This window comes from Arachis ipaensis, chromosome B6 (assembly GCF_059453495.1).
Source record: "Arachis ipaensis isolate K30076 ecotype BB chromosome B6, ASM5945349v1, whole genome shotgun sequence".
Classification (NCBI taxonomy): Eukaryota; Viridiplantae; Streptophyta; class Magnoliopsida; order Fabales; family Fabaceae; genus Arachis; species Arachis ipaensis.
The window spans coordinates 136,460,295-136,474,224 of record NC_142441.1 but is presented as its reverse complement, the minus strand read 5'-3'; the positions used below and the strand labels follow the sequence as shown (position 1 = coordinate 136,474,224).

The 13,930-nt window shown below is 31.9% G+C and overlaps 2 protein-coding genes across 2 annotated transcripts; both read left to right on the top strand.

Annotated features, from left to right (window-relative positions):
- Nucleotides 1–526: 526 nt before the first annotated feature.
- Nucleotides 527–5,058, top strand: LOC107605044 (kelch repeat-containing protein At3g27220). Its single transcript, XM_016306784.3, has 7 exons — nt 527–1,097; nt 1,545–1,733; nt 2,120–2,349; nt 2,605–2,775; nt 3,022–3,127; nt 3,326–3,532; nt 4,529–5,058. Exons 1-7 carry the CDS (start codon nt 888–890, stop codon nt 4,694–4,696), a joined length of 1,281 nt encoding a protein of 426 aa, XP_016162270.1. The 5' UTR covers nt 527–887; the 3' UTR covers nt 4,697–5,058.
- A 1,527-nt stretch (nt 5,059–6,585) lies between these two features.
- LOC107605043 (glutamate receptor 2.8-like) lies at nt 6,586–13,900 on the top strand. Its single transcript, XM_016306783.3, has 5 exons — nt 6,586–6,993; nt 10,088–11,331; nt 11,619–11,916; nt 12,456–12,856; nt 13,416–13,900. The coding sequence occupies exons 1-5, from the start codon at nt 6,714–6,716 to the stop codon at nt 13,863–13,865; spliced, it is 2,673 nt and encodes an 890-aa protein (XP_016162269.1). The 5' UTR covers nt 6,586–6,713; the 3' UTR covers nt 13,866–13,900.
- Nucleotides 13,901–13,930: the final 30 nt, after the last annotated feature.

The window sequence follows — 13,930 nt, the reverse complement described above, 5'->3', positions numbered from 1 at the left end:
TTAAATTTGGCAGTATCACCCAAACCAGAGATTAGACGAGCTTATCTTAAATGAGGTCCCTATAAAAAAATATTTTGACAATTATTTTCTATTTGGCCCTCCAAAATTTTGTTTCAAGTTCCGCCACTGCTTGTATTTAAGATTAAATATTAACGTATCAATTAATAATTATTATAATTATAAAAATTACTCGTATTTTTAGTTTTTACCATTTTAAAAATATTTTAATTTTAATTTTCATAAAAAAAATTAAGATTTTTAAAAAATTAAAATTAAAATATTTTTAAAATTGTAAAAATAAAAAATATAAATAATTTTTATACTTATAATAATTATTAACTAATACGCCCGTATTTAATCATAATTTTAAGTAATTTAATTGACAACGGATTATTTTTATCAAAACTATTTGTTTAAAAATATTTTTATTAATAACAACTTTTAAATACAATTTTATCGATATCCGAATCTTTTAAATACCGACCTCCGCGTCAAATGAATTAAAATAGTAGACAAAAGCTGTACCGTTAGACAAAATATCTTTTGTACATCTAGCCATTGATTTAGATTTCACCAAATGCGGTGAAAAAAGATACACAGACTACTGAATCATTCACCTGGTTTTACATGGGAACACAGACTCACACCGAGCGAAGGACACATGGGAATTGATGAAATTAAAGTATCAAACAAACGCCAAAATGGCAAAAACCATTGGCGCCGAACCATTGTTTCCTCAAAGGGATTCTCTTCGCTTCTCCCATTCATTCCTTCTTCACTTCCAACTTCCAACACCTCCTTTTCTTTAATTTATTTCTTCCCCCTAAATTAATAAATGGCTCTTCTCACTCTCTCAACTCCAAATCCTTCTCTTTCGCGCAAAACCAATGTCAAGGTTTCACCAAAAGCACTTCTCTGCAACCAAGCTCGTTCTCTTCTTCTGCTTCTCCACTATTCTCGGTCTTGCCTTCGTCGCTAATCTCATTTGGGAGTCCTTCTCTCATGGCCACGTAGCAACTACGTCCAATTGGGTCGTTCGCGACCAAGTTCCCGTTATTCTCTTTCAGAATAATTCTGCCCTTGCCACACTTCAAAAGGTAACAATGCCCCTTCTTTCTATTATGCACACCTCTGTTTTTTACGTTTTCTTTCCCTAATTGGAGAAAGCTTAACAGAAAACGGAGATTTAAGAGCTAGAGTGAATTTCATAAATTAGTTGCTGTACTAGCTCAATTTTGTCGAATGTTTGAATGTTTAAGGTTTTAATTATTATAATTAAAATTATTAGGGGGAAAATCTGTAGTGTTGGCAGCTTTTGGTTGATTCCATGAACCCGTGACCTTGGAGGCAACTCAACCGTTGTTCTAGCACTTGCTTTCGTCCTTTTTATTTTTAATTTTTTTTATTGTTTTGGAAATTTCATTTCATTCTTTACTTTTCTTTTAAATTCTGATTTTGTTGGGTTCTGATTGATAATCTTGTTGAGTTTGCTTTGGTTGTTACTTTATTGCTGATTTTGGATATAATGTTGGGGCTTTTTATAGGGTGGCCACGCTGAAGTTGCAAAAAAGAATGGCTCTCAAGATCTCTTCCCAGCAACATTTGCAGATATTCCTGCTCCCAATTGGAATTGGGAGGCAATGCCATCGGCACCGGTGCCTCGGCTGGATGGATATGCTGTACAGATTAAGAACATGTTTTATGTTCTTCAAGGATACAGAAATCTCGACTACGTGAGTGTTTCGCCGATCTCTGGCTCATTGGCAAATGCTTAATACATTCGATATGATCCTATGCTGATGCACATGTTGCATCTCTGACCCTAAAAGAATAATCTTGTTTATGTTTTACGAGACCTCACACAGCACAATAGTTGGATTCATATGTATAATGTAGCTAATGTGATGATAAACTTATTTATTTCTTTTGTCATTGTTTACTATTTGATCCTAAAGATCATGTTGTTTATGATTGTGAGACTTTATAGCACAGTACTTGGATCCATATATATAATGTGGCTAGTGAGATGATAGTTTTTTATTGTCTGGTTGTGGTTTGACAGTTTATTGAGACTATTAACGATCTTAATTTATCTTCTGTGCTTATATGTTTCTTGCAGGTGCATTCTCATGTTGATGTCTATGATTTCATCAGTAACAAATGGGTAGATAGGATCGAGTCACCAAAAGAGATGGCTAATTCACATTTAGGAGTTGCAACTGATGGGAGATACATATATGTGGTCTCAGGACAATATGGTCCGCAGTGCAGAGGGTCTATTAATCTTGTATTCGCCTTAGACACTAAAACCAAGCAATGGAGCAGTTTGCCACCATTGCCTTTTCCAAGGTATGTTATGTACAGTGTACACCATTAAATTATGCGTGAACTGTGCTGTGTACTGCACTGTAAATATTCATTTTTCCAATTTATCAGTGAGATGCAACCTAGACTTGTTATTTGATAATTAAAAATTCTAGTTAAATTGGTATCTGCCACTACATTAATGATTGATCAAGCTTTTCTGGTAGATGGAATTTTAACAAGTTAAACTATTTAATTGTCATACGAAAAGTTATAGTATACTAACATAGGAATTTCTAGGTATGCTCCTGCTACTCAATTATGGAGGGGAAGACTACATGTCATGGGCGGAGGCAAGGAGAATCGCCATACGCCTGCACTAGAGCATTGGAGCCTAGGTGTAAAGGATGGTAAAGCATTGGAGAAAAAATGGCGAACTGAAATTCCCATTCCTCGTGGTGGACCTCATAGGTTAGCAGATTGCCCAGATACTTTTATCGCTGTTCTTGTTTAATTTGTGAAAATCTTTAATTTCTTGATTTTTTTTGTTTTATTTTTTTCAAAAAAAAAATTCATGTTTAAAAAGCTAACCTGTGTCGTTGAAACCCAAAGAATCTTTTGCGAAAAGATGATTTTCTTTTTTAAATCTCATATACATTTTCTTTAAACTGGTTGGTTGGCTTTCATCTTAGTTCTAACACTGCCTTATTTGTACAGGGCTTGCATTGTGGCAAATGATCAGCTTTTTGTGATTGGTGGACAAGAAGGTGACTTTATGCCCAAACCAGGCTCACCTATATTCAAGTGTTCACGCAGGCATGAAGTATGTTTTCTTTGGCTACCAACAGCATTCATGAATTACTCTGTTGCATGTAATAATTGGCTTATTTTTTTGAAGATATGGCACTTGAAATACTAGTAATGTGTTCTAAATAATCTTTTGCATGATTGCGACTCCTTCATCATGTATAATATATAGACTCTATGGTGTCTTATGGCCTTAAGATTTATTTTGTTTCAGGTTGTCTATGGCGATGTTTATATGCTGGATGACGAAATGAAATGGAAAGTTTTGCAACCTATGCCAAAGCCTGACTCCCACATAGAGTGTGCATGGGTGATTGTGAATAATTCAATTATCATCACTGGTGGTACAACTGAAAAGCACCCGGTGACCAAAAGGATGATCCTGGTTGGGGAGGTTTTCCAATTTCATTTAGATACACTGGTATGCTCTCATGCATTAGAAATGCATTGTCATTTTTCCCTTTATCTTTTGAAGGCCCCTTCCCCTCCCCCTTTGCATATATTGGTTGTGGTATTTTTGTGAATGATCATCTTATGAATCGACCATTGACACAAGCCACCAGTCAATTTTGTTAGAATGTCAATCAGTCAATGTAATGCATATATGATTCATCAAATCTCAGATATTAGATCTTAAAAAGATTAACAAAACCATTTTAAATTTTAACAATGTCATTGCAAAACATTTATCAGTCTTGTTAATGTTGATCATGACACTCTTTTTCTCTTGGTATTGGAGCTGAATAGTTTTGTTCTCTTTGTTTTATCTGTTTTAAATTTTTTTTTTTTGGTACTGGAGTTAAGAAATTATTGGGGGTGCACTGCATGCTCCATTTGTGTCCACAATCACTCATCCTTGGTTTTATGGATTTGAAATATTATAAATGAAATTGAGTGGTTGTGATTTGTGAATGTTTCTGAAACACACATTGAATATGCTCTAGGAGCATACAAGAATTTCTGTTTGTAACATTGTTCATTATTAAAAGTTAAAGCTCAAGCATAACATTACTTGGACAGTGTTCTTTCTTTGTTTTGCTTTTTAGTAAATTGGATGGGAATTCTGTCCTCTATTCACATATTTGATTTTTCTTTTTTAAGTGGACATTGTAAAAGAGACTAATATTTATACATGAAGCCCTTTCCTTCCTTCAAATTCCTTTCGAAACCAAACTTATAAAATCACCATTAATGGCAGCTAAAAATTATTGTGGTCTTCAGAAGAAAAATAATTTGTTACCGTTGTGTTCACTGTAAAAATCATTCTTAATCTGCTAGAATATTGCTGGTTGTTGAGATGGATTAATGTTACTGACAGAATGTCATTTTGGAACATGTTTATTCATGGTTGTTTGAGATGTTGATTAATATTCCTTTCTGACATTTGAAATTTTATGTTTTGCGTTACCTGCCGCAGACATGGTCAGTGATTGGAAAACTTCCTTACCGCATCAAAACCACATTAACTGGTTTTTGGGATGGATGGTTGTACTTCACATCAGGGCAACGAGACAGAGGACCGGATAATCCGCAGCCAAGACAGGTCGTTGGGGATATGTGGAGAACAAAATTAAGTTTAAGATAAGTGAGTTTCGAAATGTCAAACTTCCCCTAATCTTTTGGTTCAAACATTATTTATCTTTCCATTTTCAATTGCTTCACTGCTCTATTTGGGCATTGGTTCAGTAAAATTTGTGTACATAGGATAACTTGTTAACTTTGATTTTGCCACTTCTTTTTTGGTAAAATATATAGAATTGGTTCCCACTTCCCACTTATGGAATAGTTTTTAGGTCACTAGTCGTAAACTTTCGGGTATCTGTCAGCCGGGAACCAACGACAAATCTCTATCCCCTTCGAAGTTTACCTATGGAATAGTTAATGCAGAGAACCTCATCAGATATTTACTCAAGAAATAGCATGTTATTATGGTTTCCATTTTGCAAAGGAAAGGCTGATTGTCATAAGCACAGTAAAATTTAGTGCTTTTGCAAGTTGGGGTCTTGAAAGGGAAGGGTTTATAAAGACTAAAGTGGAAACGAATTTTACTCTTTCAGAGCCCTTTCAGAACCCCAGCTATCCAAACCATTTTATCTCTTCACATTTTATTTTTTTATGTAATATTTTGGGGAAAAAAAATGAATAAATAAATAAGTAGCAACCGAAAAGTTTCTCCTGACCAGCACTATATTCTAACAGGGACCAGTGCTCAAATTTGGCCTCGGTTGGAAATTGTCTTATTTTACTTCCATTTTCCCCCCTTTGTAGGACCCTCGTTTTGGTTCAACGTAATATGATGCAGACAGGGGACTTTAGGTTTATACTTAGCAAACGGCAGCATTTGAATCATTGATTAAAAAAATGAAAAAGGGAAATCAATAGTTTTAGCATAACGATTAATTTTTCGTATCGACAAATAAGGCATTATATTTTATTCTCTATATTACACTTTACAGGAACCAAATCTGATATTTATACCTATAGCTAAAAAAAAAAAAAAAAAAACTTTTTACGCAATAAGTAATACAGTCAGTTATATATATATATATATATATATATATCCATTTTGCTGGAAGTTTCAGTAAGTGAGGTCAGGTTTGAATGAGCTGTGCTGACTTTTATTTTATATCAAATTTTGTAAGCAAATGTAAGCTACCAAGAAAGTTGCTGCAGGGTCAAATATCAAAGAGTAGAAGACGCCTCATATGCAGGCATCAATATCAATATTGCAATATTGTATCTTTATGCAACTTGCAAGATGCACTAACAGCATATCTGTTGAAACTTCAGAAGGTTCCCCAAAATGCACATAAGCACATTCACATAAATGATAAATCATATTGAATTCAAATTAGATGTAATAATTTTGTTTCTTCTTAAACAAGAAAAAATGGTTTCAATACTAAAGCAGGAAGCCCCTTGGAAAATTCCCTGTTGAGGTCAACAAAAACCTCTCTCTCTCTCTCTCTCACACACACACAATTGACTCTGCATGCTCCATGCATGCTTTTAGACATAGCAACTAGTACGCTTGAAAAATGTAACAGTTTTTAAAAATAATTGACATAATTGTAAGTTAATATGAAAATATGAAAAAAGAATTATGTGCGGTTCCTTTAAATAGGAACTCATTCTTCCGTCTCATTATCTCAAGGTTTTTTTTATTGGATCTGTTCTAAGTATGTTTGTAAGCCTAGAGAAATCTGCTAACTTTGTATTAAAGTATAGACAGGACTTTATATTCACAAAAAAACGAGTTCGACACTGATGTGCATACTATTCTGGAAGTGACGTGTCTCTCGAAGCCTATAGATAAGTGGTAAAACTACCTAAATATTTTTCATTTTATTTTATTTCAAAGTACCAATCATAACCATATCCTATGAAGCATGGTAAATTCCAGAGGCAACAATAATAAATCCAGAGTGAACTTTTCAGGTCACATATCATTCATATATCAGCCAAAAAAAAAAGGTTGAGCAAGTCAAAACAAAGAAAGGTTTGGCTTATTAATACACATACACAATGCAAAATCTTGGTCACAACTACATCTATAATAATTATCTTTAGGTATTGCTAGACAGTAGACATACATTCCTCTAATGGGAAGAAGTTGTTCTTCCATATCACTCTTCCTTGCCTTGAAGTTATTACTACTACTAGTAGCATGGTCATCAAAAAGGGGACACTGCTTAACTACCCCACGACCAAGGACCACTAATAAGAGCATAGGTGCAGTGCTTGATCTGGATTCACTAATGGGTAAGCAGCAGAAGATAGCCATGAAAATTGCCATCAGAGATTTCAACAGATTCAGTAGAACTAAACTCCAGTTGGAGGTGGGAAATTCCCGCGGGAATTCGGCTCAAACAGTTGTTAACGGTAATGTTTGCTTCCTTCTTTAGTATCCAAAAAATAATTGGTGAAAATTTAAGTGCAGTCAACTTCACGTGAAATTAATAGCTAAAAACTGTTAAATAATTTGACTACATTTTTATCTAACAGCTTTCAGTTATTAACTTTACGTGAAGTCAATTGTACCTGAATTTCCACCAAAATAATTACCTTGACAATATGCTCTTGACTCTTCAAAGATGAACAATGATAAATACCCCCAAAATATTAGGAGTAGAAGGGACGTTGTGCATGTGTCAAATGCTGTTTACATTTGGAGGACTGTGCATGTATTTTTTTTTTTTCAATTTTATAATCTTGTAAAAACTAATAAATAGGTGGTTTACAAATAATATTTACTTGTTAAAGTTAATGCTATTCCATTTACAAAAGTATAGTTTTCTTGATGATTGAGAATCCTAATCCGTTCTCTTAATACTTAAATATGTAAAAATTAAAATATATTGATGTGGGTAATTGTCTTTTATTTAAGACATTGTTTGGATAGAAGATGAAAAATAAGAGGAAAGAAAATGAAAAGAAAGAAAATGAGAGAAAAGAAAATAAAAAGAAAAGTTGATGATTTTTTTGTTGTTTGGATGAAGAGAAAATGAATGAAAAGAAAATAGAAAGCAAATTTTCTTTTGTTTGGATGAAAAGAAAAGTAAGAAGAAAGAAAATTATATTAGAGTAAAATTATATTAATATCCTTACTTATATTATATATAAATTATAAATTATTAATATATTTACGTTATTTTTTTAATAGAAAAAAATAATTCAAATTGTATTTTAAAATTTTAACATATTATTTTTATTAATAACAACAATTTTTTTTAAAGTTATATATCTCTTTTATTGTTTTTTAAATATGATAAACAAAAAATGTATCATTATTTTCTAAATATATACAAATAAATAATTTTACAAGTAAATAATTATTCATAAATTATATTATTAATTTCTTTAATTATATTTAAAAAAAAAAGATAAAATTTGATAGTGCTGTAAAATTGAGTAGTGCACAAGAGATGGTTTTCAGATTTAAATAAAATAAAATAAAATATTTTAATCTTTTTATTAAGTAGAAGGTAAATTTGTAATTATATCATTATTTTCTCTTTTTTGTTAATTTTCATCTTCTGACCGAAGAGAAAAGTATTTTGTGGACCCTACTCCCTTTTTTTCTTTTCCTCTTCATTTTCTTTTTCTTTGATAAACCAAACAATGAAAAACTTGATTTTCCACTCATTTTCTTTCCCTGAATTTTTCTTTTCCTTATATACGTTTGAACCAAACACTCAGAGGTATTTAATTTTTAGATTTGAAATTAAAATTGTATAAGTTGTGGAAAATTGGATATATTGACATCTATATATATATATATATATATATTAGCTCTAAACTAGTACAATTGATTTACAAAAATATCGGTAATTAATTTTGTAACTAAGATTAATTAAGCACCTTTATATGTGTTTTTCCATTTTTAATTTTTTATACTTACACATTTAGCTTTTAATATTTGCGATTTTTTATATCTACTTTTTTTTCTTTTTTTTTTTAATTTTATCCTTCTTTGTCTTCTACTCCCTTTTTTCATATTTCTCCTTTTCTTCTTCTCTTATGTGGTCGTTTTCTTCATCTTTTTCTTTTTCTTACGTTTTTTTTTTATTTTGAATCACTTTCTTTTTATTCTCTTTCTTCTTATGTGTTTTCTTTGTGTTTTCTTTTACTTCTATAAAATTTTTATTAAAAAAGAAGAATAATAAAAAAGAAAAACATAAAAAAAAAAGATGACAAAAAAAAATAATCGAATAAAAAAAGAAACTTATTGGCAACAAACAGAAATTTTGTGAGGTTAAACAGAAAAAATTTTTTAAGGCATAAATACGCATTAAAAAATATAAAATAAAAGAAGACACATAATTTTGTTTGACCTAAAGATAATTTTGTACGCTAAAATAAAATTTTTCAAGATAAACATATAATTTTTTTAAAGAGAAACGAAATTTTTTTTTTTTTTACCAAAATACAAAATGTTTTAAGGATAACACAAATTTTGAAGAGAAATATAGAAGAAAATACAATTTTTTTACCAAAACATATTTTTTTTTAATGCTAAACGCATATATTTTATGACGTAAACAGGAAAATCTTTTAAAAGTAAATACACAAATTATCTAAGAGAAACGTAGTAAAAAAGGCTATACATAAAAATTTTTATAATAAATACAGAAATTTTGTAAGGACAAAAACAAACTTTTTTATGATAATCATATAAACTTTTTAAGGGAAAAAAAGCAAAATACAAATTTTTAAAGATAAATATACAAAATTTTTAAGAAAAATATACGACAAAAATACATAATTGTTTTTATGTAAATACAGAAATTCTTGTTAGATAAACTATAAATTTTTTAAAGAAAAACACAGCAAAAAAAAATACAGAAATTATTTTACCCAAACACAATTTTTACTCATGTAATCACAAAAATCTTTTGAACGTAAATACACAATTTCTTTTTTTATTAATTTGGCCATACTCAATTAGAAGTTCTTCTAGACTTCTAGGATTAATGTACTTTTCTCATAGTAAAAGCATGTTATACCTTGTTTCTTCTACAACCTCTCTGTTTCACTATTACTTTGAAGTTCATGGTTATTTAATATGGTGGATACTACCATGAAGATTTTGCTATTGTCTTTATATGAAGATGCTTTTTTTTTTACTATTAGATGATGAAATGTATGGTTTGATTTTGATGTGTTACAAAAGTGTTTTTTTTTTAAATGTGGCTAAACAAACAAAGTACACTTTTAACACAATAATCTTCATAAAAAGATGATTTTAGCATCTTCATTTAAGTAGTTGCCATTTAATATTCACTTCCATTTCTCGACCTCGTTACTGATTGACTGTGTTTTGTTTCGGATCAAGATTCTCTAAAGCGAAAAAGTTGATAACGTGGTAAAATGAGGGGTTAATCACTCTTAAATTAAGATAGTGATTAACCTTTCACTTTACTACTTTACCAACTTTTTCACTTTACAGAATTCAAATTCGTTTCGATAAATATAGCCATGGATCTTGCACAGAAGAAGCAGTTGCTAGCCATCATAGGAACAATAACACACAGCGAAGCATATTTGGCAACTGAAATTAATAACGCCACAAAAAACACCCCTATATTATCTCTATCTTCGTTTGCACCCATCACAGAGTTACCCTCTTCTCCATTGCCACAACTAATCCAACTCGGAGATGATATCAACATTCAGATGCAATGCCTTGCAGCCATTGTAGGACACTTCAAGTGGAAAAAAGTGACAACAATATATGAAGTTAATAGTGGGTTTTCTTATGATCCAGGGGTACTAATTTCCCTCTCCAATTCTCTTCGCCATGTTGGATCTGAGATCGTTAACCAGTTAGCATTGCCTTCCTTGTCTTTGCAATCTAGAATCGAAAATGAGCTTAACCAACTCAAGAAGAAGAGTAACAGGGTCTTCTTGATTGTGCACTCTTCTTTAGAGTTGGCTAGCGTGCTTTGCAAGAAAGCAAAACAAATGGGTTTGATGGAGAAAGGATATGTATGGATCATCCCGAACGAGGTTGCTGCCCTTCTTGATTCGGTTAACTCTTCAGTTATCTCTACCATGCAAGGTGTTATTGGATTCAAAACACATTTTTTGGAAAGTACCAAACCATATACAAAGTTCGGGTTCAGATTTCGAACAAGGTTTGCACTAGAGTACCCTGAAGAAGAAGAGAACAATACTCCAAGTGTTTTCGCACTTCGAGCTTATGATGCAGCTTTTGCTATTGCTAATGCTAAGGTTACAAACAAGTCACAAGGAAAGTTCAACATGAAAGAATTCCTTGATGAAAATTTACATCAATCTTCAACCTTCACCATAATTAATGTGATAGGAAAAAGCTATAGAGAAATGGCATTTTGGTCTCCAACACATGGTTTTTCCAAGAACTTTGTTGAACATGAGAAAATGGAGGTAAATAAATTTAACGGTTATGATGGAGTTGTTTTGAGTAATATTTATTGGCCTGGAGATTTACACTCAGTTCCAAGGGGATGGACAAATAGTAATGAGGAAATGCCACTTAAAATAGGAGTACCTGCAAATGATGCTTTTGCTCAGTTTGTGAATGTCACCTATGGTGACAGCAAGCATGCAACTTCCATAACTGGTTTTTCAATCAATGTCTTCAAAGCAGCTATTAAGAATCTTCCATATCACTTGCACTATGATTTTGTTCCCTTCAATGGCTCCTATGATGAAATGGTTAATCAAGTTAACAATAAGGTAATATCATTATTAATGCATTTGTAAAAATTAAGCTTGTATATACTCTTGATCCTTCTAATTACATGTTTTGATTTTAGTCCTTTTTTCTTCTTTAATTTTTGGTCTCTATTTTTGTAAAACAAAAAAAATATATAATATTGAAAAACAATTGTGTTACGTGTATAACAAAAATCAATCACCAAATCAGTTACTCATAAAACACATGTTGAAACAAAAAAATTAAGTCGTACAAATATTATGCTCTCAAATTTTTTTTAAGGTTGCTTTTATTATTTCTAATGTAGACATTAGATGCTGCAGTTGGAGATATATCAATATTGGCATATAGATATCATTTAGTTGAGTTCTCACAACCATATGTTGACTCTGGACTTAACATGGTGGTCGTTGAGAAGCCAAATAAATCAAAACAAACATGGATGTTTATGGATGCATTCACAAAAGAGATGTGGTTGATGATGGCAGCAGTGCACGTTTTGGTTGGATTTGTCATTTGGTTGATTGAACGCGAAGAAAATGAAGAACTACAAGGTCTGGGGGCGATGCTTTGGTTTTTAGTCACCGTAATATTCCTTGCACATAGTAAGTTCTCTCTCATGAAAGTTCATTTGGATCACATCACTCCAAAATTGATAATGTCACACCCATTTTCATGAAATTTTGTTATAAATATGGTTTGTATTAATAGTAATATGTTTTAGTTAGTCCATTAATACCATAGTATTAACCAACCTGGGTTGGTTGAATGGTTAGCTTACTCGTTCGCTTAAACAAGTGTTAGGAATTTGAATCTCATCTTATATATGCATCTAGTTAGCAACCCATTAGTTAGACACAAATCTTTAAACAAAATTTAAATCCGCCATAGATTATTTCTTGTCCTTATTGTGAGTAATAAAAAAAACTAATATGGAAGTCTTTTGGATATTTTACCATAGAAATTTTTTCATAAAGCCTCAAAATTGGTGAAGCAAAATATTTAATATAGCAATTCATATTTGTTAGAATGTTTGTAGAAATATCCATGGCTTCATGTGTAGTGTTCACCTAAACTAGAAGAGAGATTAATATTTCCTAAACAAGAATTTGACACTAATCGTAGCTTATTTTCTGATAAGCAGGAGAACCAATAAGAAGACCATTGGCTCGAACCGTGTTGGCACCATGGTTATTTGTTATCCTAATTGTAACCAGTAGCTTCACAGCGAGTCTAACATCGATGATGACTGTATCGCAACTCGAACCATCAGTGGTTGATATTCAGACCCTTCAGAAGAGAAATGCTCCAGTTGGTTGTGATGAGAATTCATTTATTGTGAGGTATTTGATTGACATACTAAAATTCAAACCTGAGAACATTAGAAGAATAAATTCCATTAATGGTTACCCTGCAGCATTTAAGAATAATGAGATTGAAGCAGCTTTCTTTGTCGCCCCTCATGCCAAAGTCTTTCTCGCAAAGTACTCATGTGAAGGCTTCGTCCAAGCAGGGAGCACCTTTAGGCTTGGTGGCTTTGGTTTTGTGGGTTCCTAATCTCATATTCCATAGCAACAATGTTTTGGTAGAGGTGAAAATGAATAAGTAAACGGAACTAACATAAATGTTTCCCTCTAAAAAAAATTCAATATTATGCATAAATTTCTACTATTAGTATATCAAGTAGTTAAACCCCAAAGTGCTTTATGAGATTATCTACCTGCATTAAAATAGTCTCCTAGACCCTAATTATACTAGTTAGGTCCAAAAATGTATCATGTTAGTCGTCCATTTTCATCAAGTGACTCATCACGCCGTTAGGGTCTTAACATGGTACACTTTTGTCAATCTCAAAGATATAATTAGTGTAACTCATAGACTGTCTTAGTACATATGCTGTTGATCTCAGAAATCACTTTGGGATTTAATTGCATATCAAGTCATTACCAAAATAGAATGGTTTATATTTGAGACATTATTCACTCATTTTATTTTCATTTCTACCAAACTTTATGTTCAAGTAACAACACGTACTAGATATCTAGGGGGGACGAAAAACAATGGTCTGACGAAGTTTTATACAATTTTGTTGTTGATACATCAGGTGTTTCAAAGGGGCTCCTCTTTGGCTAGGGATATATCCGAGGCATTGCTAAGTGTTATAGAAAATGGAGAAACAGAGCAACTTGAAAAGGATATGCTGTCCAATTCACATTGCTCTCTTTCAGATAAAAAAGCAAAAGAAAGTTCACCATTAGGTTATCAGCCTTTCCTTGGCCTATTTTGCATTTGTGGCAGTATTGCTATTTTGGCACTATTGTATATCATGCTTTGTTTAACTTTAAAGAATGTTGAGAACTTGGTAAAATACATGAGAGGTGCATTGACTCAGTTATGGAGAATAAGGAGATGGATAACAACACATTGTGTTGGGATCTATTCTAAAGTACAGTCAAGGAGCATGAGAGGGGTTAATGTTGCCATAGAAGCAAGAAATTCAGCGGAAATAGTCATTGATAGTGAGCAAGTCCCTCGTGTAGTTGAAGTTGTTTGATGTAGTATCACTAAAATAGTAGTGGTTGCTTGTGCACTAATTTTTATTCACTATTTACTTATGTG

Excerpts from the sequence above, each read along its gene's own strand:
- LOC107605043 (XM_016306783.3), top strand. The coding sequence starts at position 6,714 with ATGGGAAGAAGTTGTTCTTCCATATCACTCTTCCTTGCCTTGAAGTTA. Across the intron at positions 6,994-10,087 it reads GGCTCAAACAGTTGTTAACG|CCATGGATCTTGCACAGAAG; the intron begins GTAATGTTTGCT and ends CGATAAATATAG. Across the intron at positions 12,857-13,415 it reads GGCTTGGTGGCTTTGGTTTT|GTGTTTCAAAGGGGCTCCTC; the intron begins GTGGGTTCCTAA and ends TTGATACATCAG.
- LOC107605044 (XM_016306784.3), top strand. The coding sequence starts at position 888 with ATGTCAAGGTTTCACCAAAAGCACTTCTCTGCAACCAAGCTCGTTCTC. Across the intron at positions 1,098-1,544 it reads CCCTTGCCACACTTCAAAAG|GGTGGCCACGCTGAAGTTGC; the intron begins GTAACAATGCCC and ends GGCTTTTTATAG. Across the intron at positions 2,350-2,604 it reads CCACCATTGCCTTTTCCAAG|GTATGCTCCTGCTACTCAAT; the intron begins GTATGTTATGTA and ends AGGAATTTCTAG.